The sequence below is a fragment of the Vitis riparia genome, chromosome 7 (genome assembly GCF_004353265.1).
Source record: "Vitis riparia cultivar Riparia Gloire de Montpellier isolate 1030 chromosome 7, EGFV_Vit.rip_1.0, whole genome shotgun sequence".
NCBI lineage: Eukaryota > Viridiplantae > Streptophyta > Magnoliopsida > Vitales > Vitaceae > Vitis > Vitis riparia.
Window position 1 is genome coordinate 5,762,849 of NC_048437.1, and position 19,823 is coordinate 5,782,671.

Here is a 19,823-nt window from a genome sequence, read left to right on the forward strand (position 1 = left end):
TAGGAGGAGCATAGTTAACCATGCAATTTACTAATATGAGCCAGTTCTTGTGAGTAATGTGGACATGGATTGCAAATGGGGAATCGAACAATCCATCTTGTAGAAACTTTTGGTTGGAATAAATTTAGAGTGTATTTGGTAGTGATTTTAACAAGTATTTTTGAGATTTATAACACTTGAAAATTTTCATCCTTCAAGTATTATAAAGTTTAAAAACACTTTTTATAATCACTGTCAAACACACTCTTAAACACGATGGAATCTGTCTACCAATATGGTATCATGATTATTTCATTTCTGAGTTTGTAGAAGAAACAAGCAAAACCACGTTTGGCTTAGAATTATCCCCTTTTTGCAACAACCCATGTTATGAGTTGGTTCATTTCTGAGATTGGTTCCTGTTATGATATTTTTTTCTTTTCCTCATTTTTTCTTGCCTTGTGAATTATCCCCTTCGAAATTTTTGGTGGTAGTCCACAGCCATCTTTTTAAATCATACCAAGTGAACATGGAAGAGAACAAGACAAAGTCTAGAATAGTCCATAAGTTTCAATAATAATTATGCACAGAAAGGAAGGACTTATAGCTTATGGCACAGGAACTGAGTACTCCAAGGGGACTGCGCATCTAGCATAACTAAAGTGCATATGATCTTTGAATTCTCAGCAGGCAAAGTTAGGTTAGGAAAAAAAAAATAGTAAATTGCACATTAGCATGTAGGGAGGATTGTCTTGATCTGGTTTCTTTTGGGTTGGCAAAGGTAACACTGATGATAGGGTTGGTATGTGGAAGTCATCGTGCCTTGATTTGTTCTCTCTTGGATTAGAAAAGACAACATTGATTATATCCATATAATTAATTAATGGCTCTAATACAATGATTTCAATCCATCTTTCTTCATCTTAGAAAGCTTTTCAATTCTGGATGTTTCCTTTCACCATAATCCAAATTGGTCAGCTTTCGATTTCTTGGCATCGATCCACTTAACCCGACTCTTATACACTATTCTCTCCCTCTCTTTCCTCTTTTCTCTTTAGAACTATTCTCTTTTTGGAGATTGGGACAACACGGGATTACGAGCCGATTGAAGATCCAGAAATAACCATATCCACTAAATTTGCGAGTGGACGCCTGGACGGTATGCCTGCTCTTTGCCTTCTTTGGCATGGCACTGGCGGTGCTGGTGCCCATGCCACTTTCCATATAGATATCCCCTATCCTTTTTTTTTTTTTGTTTTAGTCTTCTTGTATAGCATCTAGTAATAAAGCTTTGACGTGCTTTATTAAATTAAAAATACTAAACTTTACATATAAAAAAGCAAAAAAAAAAAAAAAACCCTTAAAATTAATGTTTAAAATTATGTATATTTTAAATTTTCTTTAGTAGTATTATATGAATAAAGGATCACAAATATTCCTTCTTAAATAGTTCAAAATAATTAGATTATTAAAAAAATAAAACAATTGAATGATCAATCAAAATATTAAAGTATTGTTTATTTTTTTTTATTGTTTAAAATTAAATAAAAAATAAAAAATTGAACTTATTCAGCCCATTAGATATACTCAAGATTTAATCATGGAATTTGAATCAAATAAAACTTTAAATACACGTTCATTCAAAGAAAAATTATAAGAGGAAAAAAATGAGTACATTTTTTATTATTATTATTTTTACCACGTCATTGACCTAGTCATAGGATGCTAAACAATCATATATTTAATTTTATAATAATTATTATTATTATTATTATTATATTCAATAATATACTAAAAAAAATGATTGAAAATATCCTAAACTAATTTTACCCAAAATTAGTTTCGACAAAAATAATAAACAATTAGACATACTGTTTGGTCGTCATGATTCACTTAGCATGGAAATGATCATTGCATTAGTTTCCAAAATACTTGTGGTTGCAGATGGATTATGGGAGGAGAAAGCATATTCCCTAAAGCTTAAAACCAAGTTAACATGTTCAACTTTGCATCATGTCCTTTAACCTCAATCACCTTACTTTACTATCTGAATATGACTGAAGGCGACCTTAGGATTGTGTATGAATGACGTGTCATTGTCCAGTCTGTTTCTATTTTCTGTGGCCATAATGGACACGTGGTCCAGAGTTGATGAGATGGATGATTGCGGTGGCTGCTACGGACATGTAACCCCGCCACCTCTAATTCTTATATGTTTTTTTTTTTTTTGAGTTTTATTAGATATTATTAATTTTTACATTATATATACAATTTTTTTTTCTTTTTTCTTTTACCCTTTATTTATTACCTTCCGTATGTAATGAATTAGCAAAAAAACCGAGAGAGAAGCATTTTCCATTCAAACATGTGGGGGGTGCAAAGACCCCAAACCCTCCATATCTTATTTTATCTTTCAGACACACATGGACAAAGGAGGGATTCATTAAAGACAACGCACCCTATTCAAAACCAAATCCCATCTTCAAACCATGAGTCCAAATGTCCAATGCTCCATTCCCTCCAACATCTGACAATGCCCAAATTTCGAAAATTTCAACCTTTTAAAAAAATATTCCACCGTATCAATTTAATATTTATCGAAATCGTAATTTTAGTGGTTAAAAATGTATCGTTTTTTGGGTCCTTCTTGCTTTCAAACTCACCCATCTCAAATTTATTGATGGGTCCATGCGTTTTTATACTGCCAAGTGGGTCGGGTCGGGTCTCTTATGTATGTCTAAAATATAGGCAAGCTGGTATCGCTGTTAATTTATAGGGAAAATGAGTGGGTTGGTGTTAGTTTTTTCGGTTGACTTGAATTTTATTATGTAAACATTTGTTTTTAATTCTACAAAATATTTTGTGTTTGAATAGAAATCATAACGCTCGCGACTCTTCTTTTGAGAACACAAGGAGTTCACCTTCCACGCTCGAGACAATCAACTAGTCTCGCAGTCCAGTCCTGATCAGACAAATCAAGACGAAACTATTTCTTTGTTTATAATTTTAGTATTATTTTTGTAGGAGAAATCTCAGCCAATGAGGTACTTCGAGTCTTCGACACGCGCTTAAATGATATATCAAAATCACTTGGGCCCCACTCCCTTGGACGATCCACATGCTGCCACGTACGTTTCCACATATAGACACGGGTGGGGCCCGTGGGGGTTACTGTTGAATTTGGAGAAAGAAGTTCGGAAAAAATATGTAATTTTATAAGTTTATAAGCTGAGCTGTCTTCTAGTTCTGAATGGCTTGTATCATAATAATCAAATCAAATAGCGTCCCCACAAAGGAGATGTTTAGAGGCTAAAAAAATCCTACTAGTTAAAAAAGGTATTAGCCTAAAGCCAACTCAGCAGTCAGAGGCAATCGAGTGAATGAGTCAGCCAAACCAAATGTTACATGCCCGAGTCTACACCACGCCGACCCACCACCGGCACCGACTGGAACGTCGTTGCCACTGGGCTCAACCCCAGAGTCCATGTCACCACCCCATTATTTTCTATAAATTGCCACGCTCTCTCCTCCTCACCCAAACCAGAAACACCACAGCTCCCCAGAGAAACGTTGTCGTTTCGACACACTGCTCGATCTCGTCTTCAGCCCCACATTCCCACAGGCGCTTGAAGATGTTCCACCCCTACATTCTCGGAGCTTTCTTTGCTTCTGTGTTGGGGTTTCTCCTTTACGCTTTACGTGATAAAGAGAGGAAAGACAACCGCCCCCGCCACCATCGTGCAGATGGGCTTGTTACGAGTAGCTCCGAAATCGGGCAATGTCGCCAGGATGACGGCTTCGGCACCGATATAATCATTGTCGGCGCCGGAGTTGCCGGTTCCGCCCTCGCCCACACTCTCGGCAAGGTGACTTTTTGTCCCTTTGGTTCTGTTTGCTTCGCTAGAGGTTTTATATCATTTTATTTTATTTTTCCTGAATGGGGATTTGATTGTGTTTGGTCACACATGAAATTCATTTTGCCCTCTCGAGAAAATGAAGATTTCCAAGAAAATGTTCCTCTGAATTTTCTTCTTCTTTGATTTCTTTTGATATTGATCATGGTTGATGGGGCTCTGCGACCTTTTTTCTGTTCCTTGGATGTCCATTTCCACTTTCTTCATGATTTCAAGGTGCTTCATTCACGTGTTATTGGTTTGAGAAATTTCTGCCAATTTAGAAAGCGTGTGATGATGGAACTTGGGGAATCTTGTGACGCCTTCAATGGGTCTTCTTCTGGTGGATATAATAAGAGTTTATGCAGTTACAATGACAAGGTTTTCGGCTGTTCCATTGTTGCATGAGGTTGGAATTACGTGATGAAGTCTTCAAATTATCAGCTAACCTGTTTGATTCCAAAACAATTGGGGTTAAGGCTAGAGTGGTGATCATGAAATTTGACGAAAATATTAGAATTAGCAATGAATTATGTTAACCTAACTAGTGGGGAGTGCTCTAATGTTTTAGCATGGAATGAATTATGTTAACCTCTAAACCATGGGTCAGCTTCCAATTTACTTGCCCTTTTCCTGGAAATGGAAGATGCAAATGGCCATCAGTCTTTTGATAAAAGGCAGCATTTAAACTGGGAGAAGTGATAATTTAGGTCTAGGTGGGTTGAAGGTGATATCTGACCAATCTGTGTTAAATTTTCTTAAATTCTTCCTACTCCATTACTCCCAATTTCATGCTTCGCCCTTAAAAACATATGTCATCAATTTCAAAGGGCATAAACTTGTGTTGTGTTACTATATTTTGATTATTTTCATCTTTTACTTTAGTGCTGCAAATGTTGTCAACTCCAGTCTTACATTCTACTGCTGATATCAGGATGGAAGACGAGTTCACATTATTGAAAGAGACTTGACGGAGCCTGACAGAATTGTTGGTGAATTGCTGCAGCCAGGGGGGTACCTGAAACTAATTGAATTGGGCCTTGAGGGTAAGCATGAAAGTTAGCATGCATCCTTTTGCTTATACTAGCCTTTTAGGAGGATACAATTTGGGACTATTGAAGAAATTGGTTCTGACAAACTTCTGAGTGGTCAATATTAACATTGGGTTATTGAATTTTCTGGCTTCTTTTCTCTGAGAACTGTTTTAGCTGTGAAATATAAACATATGTGCTTGGGCTGCAGATTGTGTGGAGGAAATTGATGCTCAGCGGGTACTTGGATATGCTCTTTTCAAGGATGGGAAAAATACAAGACTCTCTTACCCATTGGAAAAGTTTCATTCAGATGTGGCGGGAAGGAGCTTCCACAATGGTCGTTTCATACAGAGGATGAGAGAAAAAGCTGCTTCTCTTTCCAAGTATTCTTTCTTGCCCATTTTTGTGTATAATTTTTTTTTTTTTTTTTGGTATATGTAATTCTCCATATGATTTGAAGTAATAATGGTATCATCGTAAATTACACAAGTGGTAAGCCTGCATGTTTTTTAAACTTGGCTAGATCAGACCAGAAAAACTGCAGTCAGTTCTCTGATTCAGATTCTAATTTTTTACATTTTTGTTTTGGAGAATTGGAATTTTCTTTTTCTCTTTTTCTTTGTTTTGGAGAATTAGTTTGCTTCTAGTTCAAGATCTGCAAATATGTAAGTACTCGTATTATTTTAACCTGACTGCCACCCTTAAATCAGGAAATGCTTGCTGAGATCTACTAGTATTCTGTTGATTTATTTGTTGGAAGGTGGTTTAAATATGAACAGCATATTAATATCCAATTACACTACTGTTTATTGCTTTCCTTGTGCATAGCTTCTGGTTAAGTTGAATATTATTCCAGTGGATGTTCCATATTACCATGTGTTATCTTTAAGTATAGTTTATTGTTCAGTTTTTTATCATCTTGCCAACATGTCACGTTCAATTTTCTGTCCAGTGTACGTATGGAGCAAGGAACAGTAACATCACTCCTTGAAGAAAATGGGACTATTAAGGGGGTTCAATACAAAACGAAGGCTGGTCAAGAACTTAAAGCATATGCGCCACTTACAATTGTGTGTGATGGTTGCTTCTCAAATTTGCGTCGCTCACTTTGTAACCCTAAGGTGAAGTGCTCTCTTAACCTTCTTAATACTCTCCTTGGTTGGTTACTTAAATATTCTTTTGTGAAATGACCATTGGTGATACTTTCTGCATTTTCATCTCATCCTCTGAATCTGGCACACAGTTCAATTTTTTCCCATGAAACAAACTTATTCATTTTTTAAACTTTTTACAGGTAGATGTGCCCTCCTGTTTTGTTGGATTGGTCCTGGAGAACTGTCAGCTTCCCTTTGCGAATCACGGACATGTTATTTTGGCAGATCCTTCACCCATCTTGTTTTATCCAATTAGTAGTACCGAGGTCCGTTGCTTGGTTGATGTTCCTGGACAAAAGTTACCTTCTATTGCCAATGGTGAAATGGCCAACCATTTGAAAACCAGGGTGGCTCCCCAGGTATCTTTTGCTTTTTAATACATGATTTTAAATTGTCAAAATATGATGCTTTCCTAGTTGCTTTGGTGGTTTTCCCTTTAGTTATTAACTTGGTTTTCTCATCTGCAATCTTTCACTTTGACTTCAACAAGAACATGTGACTACATACATCAGACTAATCAATTGGTTGTCCATTTCAGCTTCCACCTCAACTTTATGATGCCTTTATCTCAGCAATTGATCAAGGAAAGATAAGGACCATGCCCAATAGAAGCATGCCAGCTGATCCTTATCCTACACCTGGAGCCTTATTAATGGGTGATGCCTTCAATATGCGCCATCCTTTAACTGGCGGAGGAATGACTGTGGCACTATCTGATATTGTTGTACTACGAGATCTTCTTAAGCCCCTGTCCAACCTGAATGATGCGGTTTCATTGAGCAAATATCTTGAATCCTTCTACACCTTGAGGAAGGTAAGCTACATGCTGCTGGTATGTTGTGACATTGTAACTGAAGAGGGAGTGAAACTTTGTTTTGAGGGTTATAATTTGATTCAAATAAGTTGTACACAATCTTCTGAATCAACTTTATGTGAGGCAGAGTAAAGGTCTAGTTTAAATACTGAGCATTTAAGGATTAGACAAACATTGCTTGATTATAAAGATTCAGATTGACATTGGAACAATGCTCATCATAAGAAAATAGAGTTGTTTCTTTGGTAGGAGCACTAAAATAGTGAAAGCAGGAGTGTTAAAAGTTCTAAATCCTAAACCCCAACACCAATTCCCCTGGCACTACACTAGATTACAAGCACACTCCAGGGCACACCTGCTACAGTGCTGCCAATCAAATTACTAAAATTCAAAATGCTCACTTTGTGCTTTTTTTTTTTTTGCAGCCGGTGGCATCTACCATTAATACTCTGGCAGGTGCCCTTTACAAGGTGTTTTGTGCTTCCACTGATCAAGCAAGGAAGGAAATGCGAGAGGCTTGTTTTGACTACTTGAGTATCGGAGGTGTTTGTTCAGCAGGTCCAGTGGCTTTACTCTCTGGTCTGAATCCTCGCCCTTTGAGCCTAGTTGTCCACTTTTTCGCTGTGGCTATATATGGTGTTGGTCGCCTGTTGCTACCATTTCCTTCACTCAAACGCTTGTGGATTGGAGCCAGATTGATTTCGGTAATGTATATCCTTTGTAGTTGACAGAGTATACACCTATTGGGAGTAATGCTGATGATCTTGATTTTCTTTCCATGCCTTTATTTACCTTTATCACCGTGGATTTTTGGGCATCCAAAAAGTTTGTTGCTTACTCATGGTTGTAGTGCTAAATATACTCTGTTATTATATCACAAAATTATTTTATAAATATATAAAAGATCAAAACTGGGTGAAGCCTAATATACAAGGATCGTTAATAGGAGAAAAGAAAGGTCTGAATATGCTAATTTTTATAGTTGCAGAGAGTGTTTGGTGTGCATTTATTTATATATTTATTTTTGTGTACTTCCCTGTATTAGAATTAAAAATTTGCTAGGACCTTTTTGTTCCCTTACAAATAAGGAAAATAACTCTAAATCCCTACCATATAGTGAACAGAAAGAGATTCCTTCTTATTAACAAACTCTTCACCTTTTCCAGGCTGCATCGAGTATAATCTTCCCCATCATAAAGGCAGAAGGAGTGAGGCAAATGTTTTTCCCCGTAACCATGCCAGCATACTACAGAGCTCCTCCTGCTAAATGAGATAAAAATCAAATGGCATGCTCAAAGTCGAAGTAGCTTTAGTTTGTTGTTTGGTTTTCATGTTGTCTCGACAAAGTAGCTTGTATCTATGACTATACTCCCATGTAGACTTGGGATGCCAAATGTTTCCTTCAATGACCGTTGTGCAAGAGATGACTGTAAACGGTTATTCAAATGTATAAATGAGCAACCACTTAGAATCCAGGGGTATGTGTTCTGCTGACTTTTCCAAATATAATTCAATGAAATCCTCCCCATTCTGCGTGTATATTAAATTGGTGTTGATAGTTTGCTTGTGTAAATTGAGAAATGATGGGTGCCAATGGAGCCAACGTTTTGGTAGATCTTGAGTGCTGTTCCGGATTCTTAAACTGAATTTCCTTCATCCGAGTTCTCAATTGGCCCATGCAGGCTAACTCCCTGATCAGATCATAATGGTTAATGACCAGTGGCAGTTTCTCTGGTCCACCCGTGAAAATCATGGCCTTCTCTCACTCTCTCTCTCTTTTTTTTTTACTTGCAAATTTTTTTTATTTATAAAAATGGCATCAGTAGGATTTTTACCAGTTTTAGTACATTTTTTTCTTTTCCTCTTCTATTGGGCAAACGACACTAGGGTAAGGGGATAGAGAGCTTGACCAGATTCTTACCGGGATCGGTTGGAAGTCAGGTTGCTAATTGCTTTCCAGCTTAGAGGTCAAGTTGAAAAATAGGAAAAGGTTTGGAATAATTTCCATGGTCTAATATGAGTTTTGAAGCACTAAAATATTTTGTGGGACTTCAAAAATTTACCATGCTCCCACATTCAAATTCAAGGATGACTGGGGTAATTAACAAGAGGGCATGGGTCTTGTGGCAGTGATAAGGGTAGCAAGGGTTATATGGATATTATTGCCTACTTGACAATATTTTGCAAAACGATTTTCAAAAGTAAATTTTAATAATAACTTTTAAAAACAGTTTTAAATTATTTTAAAAAAACAAAATCCTACTTGAAAACTCAAATATAATTAATAATTTTCTATAAAGATATTATACCTATATATATAATACAAAAAATCATAAATATTTTCTATATGTTCAATTTTTTTTAATATGCCTTTATATATAATGATTTTTTTTTTTAATTTTCTATATTTATAATTTTTTTCCCTCAAATTACTCGAAAAGACATTGAAAAGTAAAAACATTTTTAATTTATTATATATATAAAAAATTTGTTTAAAAAAAAAAAAAATTCTCAAAAATCTATTTTCATGTATTTATTAAGTTAGAAAACTATTTTTAACATCCATTAAAGCTTATATCTAAAGATCAAAATCAAAGATCATCCTTGAAATTGAGAGGCAGTCATGTTTCCATTACATCAACATGGGAAATGTACATTTAAATCAATCAGTTACAAAGATATATAATTAATCTCAACCATGAAGAGAACTGCTTAATCAATAAAAAACTATTTTTTATAATTATTTTATTGTGTACAAATTATCCTTTTATTTATTTATTTATTTTTTATACAAGGATTTTGTATTTATTAAAAGGATTTCTCATCCTTCTTCACATTTATTTTTCTTTGAATAGTTGTCTCTAATAAAAAATAATAATAATTATAATGGTGGGGCAAGAAAGAATGCTTGGGAAAGAGTTGCAACTTTTCTTTCATTCTATGTGCAATGTCATCATGGGAGCTCCTCGCAATCACTAGAAGTACGAAAAAAGATGCGAGCTAAATTTCCTGCATACCTTCAAGCCCAATTCAAAAAGTTTGAGACCAAATGGCACCGTAAGGTCTGTCATTTTCACTCTCTGTCCATCCTGCAACAGTCAGCAGAAAATAAGCTGTGGTTGACAGCCACTGAAGTAAGAGGGGAAAAAAAAAGGGCTTTAAACACAATGAGGACGAGTTTCTGGCCTCCTGAAACTGATTACCGTTTCATAGAGTAGAAGCATGGAGTTAGGTGAAGTAAGACTAATTGAAATTCAGAGTCTGTGGACTTTGTATTAAGAATAGAATACAGATGACTCTAGACTTAACTGAAATTCAAGGTCTTCAGTAAATTGATCAAATACCTCCCCCAGTTTGTGCCTGCTCATTTGGCCTTGCCACAGCTTATCCTATTTCAGTTAGGTGGCTAAAGGCCTGATTCCTGCGGCTGTCATGGCCATCTTCCACTCCTGAAAGAACGCAAATAAAACCGCTAGTTGGTTACAGGTTAACTAGATGTAATTTACTACATGCTTTCACATTAGAGTTAGCAGCAGAGACCAAGATACAAGGTTAACAAAGTTAACAACTTAAAATATTAACTTGGGTATATGTTAACCTTGAACCTTGGCCCCTGCTAACTCTAATATTCTTGCCAATTATGTGATCATCATCCACCCAAATCATTTTGGGATTAATTAGTGCTTTAACACCTTAGTGAATTCCATAGCCCACAACACCTAAATGTCTAAAATCACCTACACACCCACTACTTACAAACTGATAAATGTGAAGGCTTTAGGAGGTTATTTAATTTCATGCGATAGTGAAACCAACCAAGCACCCTTTCATGGTAAATGCATAAACAAGCTCTTATCATATAGGCCAAAGAAAAAAAAAGGCCAAAGACACCACAGGATTCCCAAAATTCCACAATCATGTGTTTTATATGGAGCAAACTCAAAACAGGACCAGATTCACTAAGAAAAGACCTTAGAATCTTGAAGAAAATCAACATTTCATAAAAAGAAAAATACCAGAGAGCCTGTGTCAAAAGAAATCAAAGAAGATGATGATTGAAAGGCAGATTTTACGAGGAAATTTCCAGTGTAAAGATTCAAATTTAGAGAAGAAAATATGAAAGAAAAACTTTTCCTGTCAAAACAAAGAGAACCAGAAGGAAGAAAAAGTCACCTTGCTGAAAATGAAGCCAAAGGTGAAACATGATGACAGTGCCAATAATGATGATGTCCATGCCACGACATCAACTAGCCAGAATTGTCCGATGATGGATCTCTTGACAAATTTACGTCTCTGGCAGTGGTGATGGTTCTTCTTCTGTTTGTCAAGAAAAATGTAAAGAAGAAACAAACCCTAACAGAGAATGAAAGGAAGTTCCAAGAGCATTACTCACCAGATACCCAGCTTATATCTTGGAAAAGACTGAGATGCCTTCTCATTCTCACTTAGTAATTGCTCTAGAAGGTCTTATGACCCAATCCAACTGCATCCAGGTTGCTTCGCCACCCTGGTTTTCTGCATCAAGTCCCTTGTGTTAGCGGCTTCTTCCCATTGACCTGCAGCCGCATAAATATTTGACAAAAGCACATATACTGCTGGATCATTTTGTTCAATTTCAAGGAGAAACCCAGCAACAATCCTTCCAAGCCTTAAATTACCATGAGCTGCACAAGCACTGAACAATGTCCACCAGATACTGGAAACTATTTTCAAATGCTTACTGTTTATCAGTCTTTCTGCCTCTTCAAGATATCCAGCTCGACCAAGAAGGTCAACAATACAAGAAAGATGATCTGCTCCAGGCTCAAACCCGTAATCATTTACCATGGAGTTGAAAATCCTAGTTCCATCATCAACTAAGCCTGCATGACTACAAGCTGAAAGAACTGCTGTGAAGGTAGCCTGATCTGGTTTCACTCCACCTGAATCTTGCATTGCCTTGAAAAAATGGACAGCTTCTTTTCCTTTCCCATGCTGTGCATAAGCAGAGATCATGGCATTCCAAGAGACTATGTCTCTTCCATTCATCACATTAAAAATCCTCAATGACCAATCTAAATCCCCACACTTTGCATACATTGTAATGAGGGCATTTCCCAAAGATGTAACTGAAAAAACCCCAGATCTAAGGATATAGCCATGAATCTGTTTTCCATGTCTCAAGGCTGAAATGCTAGCACAAATGCTCAAAACAATGCTGAGAGTGTATGCATTGGGTTTGAGTGTGGACATCAACAACTCATAAAACTGCTCTAAGCCCTGCAATGGAAATCCATTAAACAGGAACCCAGAAATTATTGTATTCCAGGAGATCAAATTAGGGGAAGACATGTTATTGAATACTTGATAGGCCTGCTCTATTTGACCATGCTTAGAGAAAGCAGAGACAAGTGCATTGGAAACTTCTATTTTTGAGTTCAACCCATTTTTTGATACAAGGGCTTGAAACATCTTCACAATCTCTAAGGACTCTGAGCTTGCTAACAGACTTCCAATAGTGAACTCATCTGGTTCTATCCCTGCTCTTTGCATTTGCAGGAAAGCCAAGATTGCCAATCTATAGAAATTCCCCTGAACATAGTTCATAATAATGATATTCCATGAGATGAGATCCTTCTCTTCCAGTCTGTCAAAAACCATGTGAGCAGCATGTAAATTCCCACAACTGGAGTACATGGTCATTGCCGCGTTACTTACAGGAGTACAAGCTTCAAAACCCATCTTGATGGCTTGTGCATGTACTTGATGGCTAACTCTTGCAGATGAACATGAGCTCATAACACTAACAAAAGTCAGTTCAGTGGGTCTGAGACAAGCTTCTTGCATTTCTTTAAACATTATCAGGGCCTCCTCATCTCTTCCCACGCTTGCTAGGCCACCTATCATCACATTAAAAGTAATATCATCATGTACTGTGGATTCTGCTTCTTCAAATACCTCATATGCATCTGCAACTTTTCCCGAGTTGAAATACACTGTAAGCAGAGCATTAATAACAGAAGCTCTAACCAAAAACCCAGTTTTGATGACCAGTGTATGCACCTCCCTTCCAAAATCCAGCAACTCCAGAGAACACAAGCTGAGAACACTAGCAAAAGTATACTTGTCATGTCTAACACCCAATTGGTGCATTTCCCGAAACAAGTTCAAAGCAATCTCTGTATGCTTATTCTCTGCACATCCTGTGATTATTGCATTCCACACTACAGGGATCATCCGGGGTGTTTGATTGAATAAGTGGCAAGCATAACCAATTTGCCCTAACTTGGTACAAGCTGACAACAGAGTTGTCCATGAGTATACATCTGGATTTTCAATTTCACTGAATACCCGTTGCACAGAAACTAAGTCTTTTGATTTTGCATAGAAGGAAAGGAGAGTATTTCCAACATGTGTATAGGCTTTGAGACCTGTTTGGATGGAATAGGCATGAAGCTGATTACCAGATGCAGTGTTGCGAAGATTGGCACATGCAGTCAGGGTGCTAGAGAGGGTAAAATGGTCTGGTTTGAGATAGTTGGAAGAGTGAATTTGGACAAATAACTGGACAGAGGCTGAGTTATGGTGTGAGCGAGTCAACTCCGCAAGTAGCTGGTTGATTTTAATGAGTTGTTCAGCAGCGTTTTTAGTTGTCTTTACAATATTTATGTATTCCATGTAACATGGGAGTTTCATCTGTCATTCTGTCATTGCAATTTCCAGAATGACAGGGCTCACAGAAACTTCAGCAAGATTTCATCCATTTGCTAATAGTATTGGTTAATGTAACAGGACTTTAGATAGCATTACCAAAAACCGTGTGGAAAGCAGGCATCCTCTAGGTAATATACCAGTGAAATGCCATGATCTCTCCTGCGACGAGGCCATCTGAGCAGGTCTTGCATAGTGCTCCAAATCAAGATAAAAACCAAGCACATCATTGTTTACCTTTCATCTCTAGTGCCCTGAAATTGCAAGTTAAGAGAATAAGAACTAAACTGCTTATTTAATGACAAATTCTTTTCATATCCAATGGCAAACTTGAAAAAATAATTGTGTCTATAACAAGATAACAAACAAACAGAAACCCAATATCAATAACATCCAACCTTGACAGAACCAAGAGACAGTAGTACATGAAGATTTAGTCTTGTTATGCCTCTAGGTTTCAGTGTTTCGCTAGAAAACTTTAGAGAAAGAAAAGCTAGTGAATATAGCATAATGATGCCAATTCATGAGGCACCAAGAATTGAATGTATTCACGTACCCCAGCCAGCATTCTTCCTCTGGTGTGAACTGAGAAATGAAACCACCACCCACTCCAATCGTTTTTTTTTTTTTCAACTGTGTTCAATAAACACAAATATTTTTCCTAATCAATATCCATGGTCAACCTACGTCGCTTGCAGCCTTTCAAAGAATGGCCATCGCTGAACCTTGAGATAAGATTAATTGACAGTAATTGAAACCCAATAGACAAGATTAGAGGACGATAAATTAGGGCACGAAAAGAAAAAGGAGTAAAATAAGAGCATCTCAAATTCAATACAAGTTATCAAATCTGCAAGTTTTTTGTTACTCCAAGAAAAAGAAATAATAATTCATCCCCGGAGACCAAACCCATGATTTAAGTTCAAAATACCACGAAACGAATTTTGAAATGAAGACAGAAAATAAAGAATGAAACCCAAAAAATGGACAAAGAGTTTTTATTTTACAAAAAGAAATAGGAAAAATGCAGAAGGAGGAGAAGGAGAAGGTATTACCTTTCCTTAACGGGTTGGAGATCGTCGGCGCATCTGATCTCAGCTCTGAGTCGTCTCCTCGGTGGCATATAATCTCACTGCGGACTGTGGAATGCTTGTTCCTGCTTCTCGCGCGCCTCTCCCTCCGGCCTTCTAGAAATTTAAAAATAAATAAGAACATGTTTGAAGGTATTTACAACTTTTCTAATAATAAATATTTTTAAATATTATAAATATTAGAAATTTTTCTTAAAATCACCACTGTGAAACATATTTTAAATCAAAAAAGTGTTTAAAGAATATATAAAATTAATTAATTTTTTTTTTTTGAAGAATATCAATTTAATAAAACAAATAAATAAGCGAATTTAATAGTTAATATACTAAAATTAGTTAAAAAAAGGATATTAATGGAATAATTGGGCCAAGATAAACTAATAAATAAACAGAGACAGCCGTTCGCCCTCTGTTCCTTCAACATTTCCCTTCCCTTTTGCTGTGTACTGGGAGATTGTCCCTGGAAGACTGAAAACGCAGCGTTTGATTCCCTAATCGCCGTGATTTTTCCTTCCTCCAAGGAAATGCAAGTAAGGAAGTTGACTTAAGTGGTAGAAATAGCACGAGGAAAATGCAGAGGTTATCTTCAAGAACAGCTGCTTTCTGCTACAAAACCCCTATTTTTTCATTTTCCTCCAAACCAAACACTCCCTTCCACCTGATCTGCATTGAAACATATGTTTCAGGTCCTCACAATCTCGACCCCCATCTCAAACCCACTCATTCTCAAATGGGTTATTCCCAAAACACAGATCAAGTCCATCCAAATCACAGACTCTCGAATTTTGGTGATAAAAACTGCACATTCAGTGAACGAAGAGGAGGATTTGGACTTGTACGCCTGGAAAGCAATCGAGAAAACTGTACTTATGATCAGAATTATGATGAATTTTCAGCTGATGTCGAAAAGGTCTATAGAATTCTAAGGAAATTCCACTCTAGGGTTCCAAAACTGGAACTGGCTTTGCAAGAATCCGGCGTCGCCGTGAGGTCGGGGTTAACCGAACGGGTTTTGAATCGCTGTGGCGATGCCGGAAATTTAGGTTATAGGTTCTTCGTGTGGGCATCAAAGCAACCGGGCTATAGACATAGTTATGAAGTGTACAAAGCAATGATCAAGATTTTGGGGAAAATGAGGCAATTTGGCGCTGTTTGGGCATTAATTGAGGAAATGAGGCGGGAAAATCCCCAGTTTGTATCGCCCTATGTGTTTGTTGTGTTGATGAGGAGATTTGCGTCCGCAAGAATGGTAAAAAAGGCAATTGAAGTCTTGGATGAGATGCCAAAGTATGGTTGTGAACCTGACGAGCATGTTTTTGGGTGTTTGTTGGATGCATTATGCAAGAATGGGAGTGTTAAGGAAGCTGCTTCACTGTTTGAGGATATGAGAATTCGTTTTACGCCAACACTTAAGCATTTTACTTCATTGCTGTACGGTTGGTGTAGGGAAGGGAAGCTTATGGAGGCAAAATATGTATTAGTACAGATAAGGGAAGCGGGTTTTGAACCAGACATTGTGGTTTATAACAATCTGCTCACTGGGTATGCTGCAGCTGGGAAAATGGTGGATGCTTATGATCTTTTGAAAGAGATGAGGAGGAAGGGATGTGAACCAAATGTGATGTCATTTACGACTTTGATTCAGGCCCTCTGTGCAAAGGAAAAAATGGAGGAGGCAATGAGGGTTTTCTTTGAGATGCAGAGTTGTGGCTGCCCAGCGGATGCTGTGACATACACTACCTTGATAAGTGGATTTTGCAAGTGGGGAAAGATTAGTAAGGGTTATGAGCTTTTGGATAATATGATACAACAAGGCCATACCCCTAATCCAATGACTTATTTGCATATCATGGCAGCCCATGAGAAAAAGGAAGAGTTGGAAGAGTGCATAGAACTCATGGAGGAGATGAGAAAAATTGGTTGCACTCCCGATCTCAATATTTACAACATAGTGATCCGGTTGGCATGCAAGCTGGGTGAGATTAAAGAAGGTGTTCGAGTTTGGAATGAAATGGAAGCAACTGGACTGAGTCCGGGCCTTGACACCTTTGTCATTATGATTCATGGATTCCTCAGCCAACGTTGTCTGGTTGAAGCTTGTGAATTCTTCAAAGAGATGGTTGGGAGAGGTCTTCTGTCTGCTCCTCAATATGGCACCTTGAAGGAGCTATTGAATTCTTTATTAAGAGCTGAGAAGCTTGAAATGAGTAAAGATGTTTGGAGTTGCATCATGACAAAAGGATGTGATCTCAATGTGTATGCATGGACAATCTGGATTCATGCACTTTTCTCAAATGGGCATGTGAAAGAGGCTTGTTCATACTGTTTGGACATGATGGATGCAGGGGTAATGCCACAGCCTGACACTTTTGCCAAGCTCATGAGGGGTCTGAGGAAACTGTATAACAGACAAATTGCTGCTGAGATCACAGAAAAGGTGAGGAAGATGGCTGCAGAGAGAGAAATGACCTTCAAGATGTATAAAAGGCGAGGTGAGAGGAACTTGAAAGAAAAAATTAAGGAGGCCAAGGATGGGAGGAAGAGGAGGGCTCGCAGACGCCGGTGGGGTGGGGGGCGTGGTAGAGCTAACATTTTGTAGTTTGAATGGGAGGGATTCTGTGAAGTAAAGAAAGTTTCAACTGCAGATTGCATGAAGGGGACTGATGCCCAGCTTATACTTGGACATACAATTTTCATGGCTGGGAAAACACAGAGTCTTTTATCCCATGGAAATCTTTCATTCAGATGTGTTTGGGATGAACATCATGATACATACCTTATTGAGAAGGTGAGGGAAAAAGCTGCTTCTCCTATCTAGTATCTTTCCTGTCCACTTTTACACTGGTTTGTTTTTGTTTAATTTGGTGCTTTTGAAAATTAGACACTTCTTTACAATTCATGAATGTAGCCTCAGCCAGAATTGGAAACTTTGCAAAATTAGTCCCAAACTCAGCTGTCAGGCCTTCAAATCATGTTGGAAAATCTTATTGATAAGACCCCAAAGGCTTCAGTTAATCATCTGAGCAACGGCTGGTCTTCTAAGCATTTTTATAATGTTATTTGAATATATGGAACAGAATTTTACTTTAAAACTGTACAAATATTTTGCCATTTTGCATTCAAAAATGTCATGTGATTACATTGTTGCTACCCCGTTAAAAAGGGTTTTGTAGGATTTTCATAGACCTTTTCTTTTAAATATTCAAGTGATGCAGGACAAATTTCTATGACACAATCTAAATCAGATATTGCTTTGGTTTTCTCAATTCAGATGATTTCATGATCACTTACTACTTATCCATTTGGCACTAGCTTTTTCCAGTTGTTCACATATTTCCATTACATTGAAATTCAGGAAATCTCTGCTCATGGATTTGGAGAAATGAATGTTTTAAGTGGGAGGACATTTTGGTTAATGCTCAAGCTTCATCTATCTATTATGACAAGTACTTTGCACAAATATCTCAGGTTCTCCTAGTGTGCACACCTAAAAATCAAAAGGAAGTGCTTATGGAATATAAATCAGCAATACACTAATTAGTAACAACTAACAACTTAATTTGTGTATAAAGAAGTTAACTACTTGTAATTGCCAAGCAAAGAGAATTTGTGCAAGAAGGCTTAGGTCCTGTGAAGATACTCTATTTGCATGATTCCTTTTGCAGTTGCTTGTGCCATCCCAAGGTGAGGTTGCTCTCCCAATTTGTCAAATATTAACACAGTACCTATGATCAATGATCAAATTAGTGTTATTTTTGTATCAAGTTATTTATGATTATGTGGTGTTCACCCGAAGCATCCTTTTTTGCTGTCGATTAGGTATACATATACCCTTATGATTTGTTGTTGTTCCTGGTACCACTTTTCTTGTGCAAATTATGGACATATTGTTTAGCAGGTTGTTTGTCCATTTTGCCTTATCCAGTAAGTTGACTTGTACATAAACAAAAGACATCTTCTATTTTTAAGATAGCTGACTGTTCAAAAACTGTCATGGATGGTTGGTTGTCCAACTTTCATTGGGATTTTTGAACAAAAGTGTATAGGAAATTTGCATAGAAGTTACAGCCTTTATTTTAGTTATCTCATCATTGTTCTCTCTTATATGCTTGGAGAAGTACATCTATGGTGCCTACAAATGAATGGCTTTAAATGGATAAAATAGTTATCTGGCCTATTCATTTTTATGTTTTTCCTTTTGGTTCTGTTGGTTTTCCATACTTGTTTCTGGAGAAAACACTTCAAAGAAAAAATGCTCTAGTGCGGTGAGAGAATTTGTGTATGATTCTCTGCAAACAGGAGAATAACTCAGAAAGTGCTTCTCTTTTCCAGGATGCGTTGGGTCTAATTTTCCCCATCTTAAAGGCATAAGATAGGAAATCTTCCTGTAACTGTCCCAGCATATCATAGAGCTCCTTATGTTGATAGAGTTGCTGAAAAGTCACAAAAATAAAAAGGAGAAAGGAGTAATCAATTTTTTGCTGTCAAGATGAACTAGTCTCTGTCCACAGCCACTTTCCCTTGCCAAAAGTGAAAGGGAGGCTTTATGACTATTGCTTATGTGAAGAGACCATATGGAATTTATTCTATTCTTTTGGGTGGTTCAGATGGATTCAAGTGTATCAATAGCATTTCTACTTGTTGCTGGAATGTTTTTCTCTGTGTTTGTTGGAATATATATCTAGAATAAGAAATTTCTCGTTCACTGCGTTATTTTCAGCAGTATTGTGTCTCCATAGGGTATAATGCATGAAATAGATTAATGTACAGCTATGAGCCTATGACATATTATGGAAAATAACTTAAACAAAAGAGTCATACTACTTGAGCTTGGAATCAAGGAATCTTCTTGGCAGCTGAGTATCGATTCCTTTCCGCTTCAGCACAGAGAGTAGCCAAGATTCTTTGTACGTGTACTCTTACTCATTGCCAACCTAAATCATGTTTCTCAATATAGAAACTATGCTAAATTTTCACATACCTTACTTCTCAGGGATCCTCAAGATTGCATCAGTATTTTTGTGTTTGGTGATGACGATATTAAATAGGAACGCCTAGACCGAAAATTGTTTTTTTAAGAAATCTGTTTTAAAAATAAATTATTTTCGAAAGTAAATTTGTTGTGTTTTCATTTGTTTTTTATAAAATGTTCTAAGCAATAATCGGAA

At 37.1% G+C, this 19,823-nt stretch overlaps 3 protein-coding genes across 9 annotated transcripts; 2 read left to right on the plus strand and 1 right to left on the minus strand.

The window, feature by feature from the left end:
- The first annotated feature begins 3,319 nt into the window (after nucleotides 1–3,319).
- Nucleotides 3,320–8,413, plus strand: LOC117917303 (squalene epoxidase 3-like). The gene is made up of 8 exons (XM_034833530.1): nucleotides 3,320–3,845; nucleotides 4,807–4,918; nucleotides 5,115–5,289; nucleotides 5,859–6,027; nucleotides 6,201–6,419; nucleotides 6,599–6,874; nucleotides 7,300–7,578; nucleotides 8,041–8,413. The coding sequence occupies exons 1-8, from the start codon at nucleotides 3,360–3,362 to the stop codon at nucleotides 8,143–8,145; spliced, it is 1,821 nt and encodes a 606-aa protein (XP_034689421.1). The 5' UTR covers nucleotides 3,320–3,359; the 3' UTR covers nucleotides 8,146–8,413.
- Nucleotides 8,414–9,782: 1,369 nt separating this feature from the next.
- LOC117917514 (pentatricopeptide repeat-containing protein At3g49740) lies at nucleotides 9,783–14,759 on the minus strand. 5 transcript variants are annotated; one of them, XM_034833816.1, is made up of 6 exons: nucleotides 14,620–14,759; nucleotides 11,596–13,818; nucleotides 11,268–11,430; nucleotides 11,048–11,191; nucleotides 10,219–10,323; nucleotides 9,783–9,963 (listed from the first exon to the last, which is right to left on the minus strand). In XM_034833816.1, the coding sequence occupies exons 2-3, from the start codon at nucleotides 13,547–13,549 to the stop codon at nucleotides 11,342–11,344; spliced, it is 2,043 nt and encodes a 680-aa protein (XP_034689707.1). In that variant the 5' UTR covers nucleotides 13,550–13,818; nucleotides 14,620–14,759; the 3' UTR covers nucleotides 9,783–9,963; nucleotides 10,219–10,323; nucleotides 11,048–11,191; nucleotides 11,268–11,341. The 5 variants fall into 5 exon arrangements, with proteins under 5 accessions (XP_034689707.1, XP_034689704.1, XP_034689706.1 ...); XM_034833813.1 differs by adding an exon at nucleotides 14,121–14,289 and having other exon boundaries at nucleotides 11,268–13,818; XM_034833815.1 differs by having other exon boundaries at nucleotides 11,048–11,167; nucleotides 11,268–13,818.
- Nucleotides 14,760–15,066: 307 nt separating this feature from the next.
- LOC117919247 (putative pentatricopeptide repeat-containing protein At5g65820) lies at nucleotides 15,067–19,380 on the plus strand. 3 transcript variants are annotated; one of them, XM_034836380.1, is made up of 3 exons: nucleotides 15,067–17,443; nucleotides 18,011–18,339; nucleotides 18,988–19,380. In XM_034836380.1, exon 1 carries the CDS (start codon nucleotides 15,227–15,229, stop codon nucleotides 17,252–17,254), a length of 2,028 nt encoding a protein of 675 aa, XP_034692271.1. In that variant the 5' UTR covers nucleotides 15,067–15,226; the 3' UTR covers nucleotides 17,255–17,443; nucleotides 18,011–18,339; nucleotides 18,988–19,380. The 3 variants fall into 3 exon arrangements, with proteins under 3 accessions (XP_034692271.1, XP_034692272.1, XP_034692270.1); XM_034836381.1 differs by lacking the exon at nucleotides 18,011–18,339; XM_034836379.1 differs by lacking the exon at nucleotides 18,988–19,380 and having other exon boundaries at nucleotides 18,011–18,549.
- The last annotated feature ends 443 nt before the right edge of the window (nucleotides 19,381–19,823 follow it).

What these genes read in the sequence shown, in the direction of transcription:
- LOC117917303 (XM_034833530.1), top strand. Translation starts at nt 3,360, where the DNA reads ATGAGTCAGCCAAACCAAATGTTACATGCCCGAGTCTACACCACGCCG. An exon ending in TCGCCCACACTCTCGGCAAG is followed by an intron (nt 3,846 to 4,806) that starts GTGACTTTTTGT and finishes TGCTGATATCAG; the next exon opens with GATGGAAGACGAGTTCACAT. An exon ending in AATTGAATTGGGCCTTGAGG is followed by an intron (nt 4,919 to 5,114) that starts GTAAGCATGAAA and finishes CTTGGGCTGCAG; the next exon opens with ATTGTGTGGAGGAAATTGAT.
- LOC117917514 (XM_034833815.1), bottom strand. Translation starts at nt 13,549, where the DNA reads ATGAAACTCCCATGTTACATGGAATACATAAATATTGTAAAGACAACT.
- LOC117919247 (XM_034836380.1), top strand. Translation starts at nt 15,227, where the DNA reads ATGCAGAGGTTATCTTCAAGAACAGCTGCTTTCTGCTACAAAACCCCT.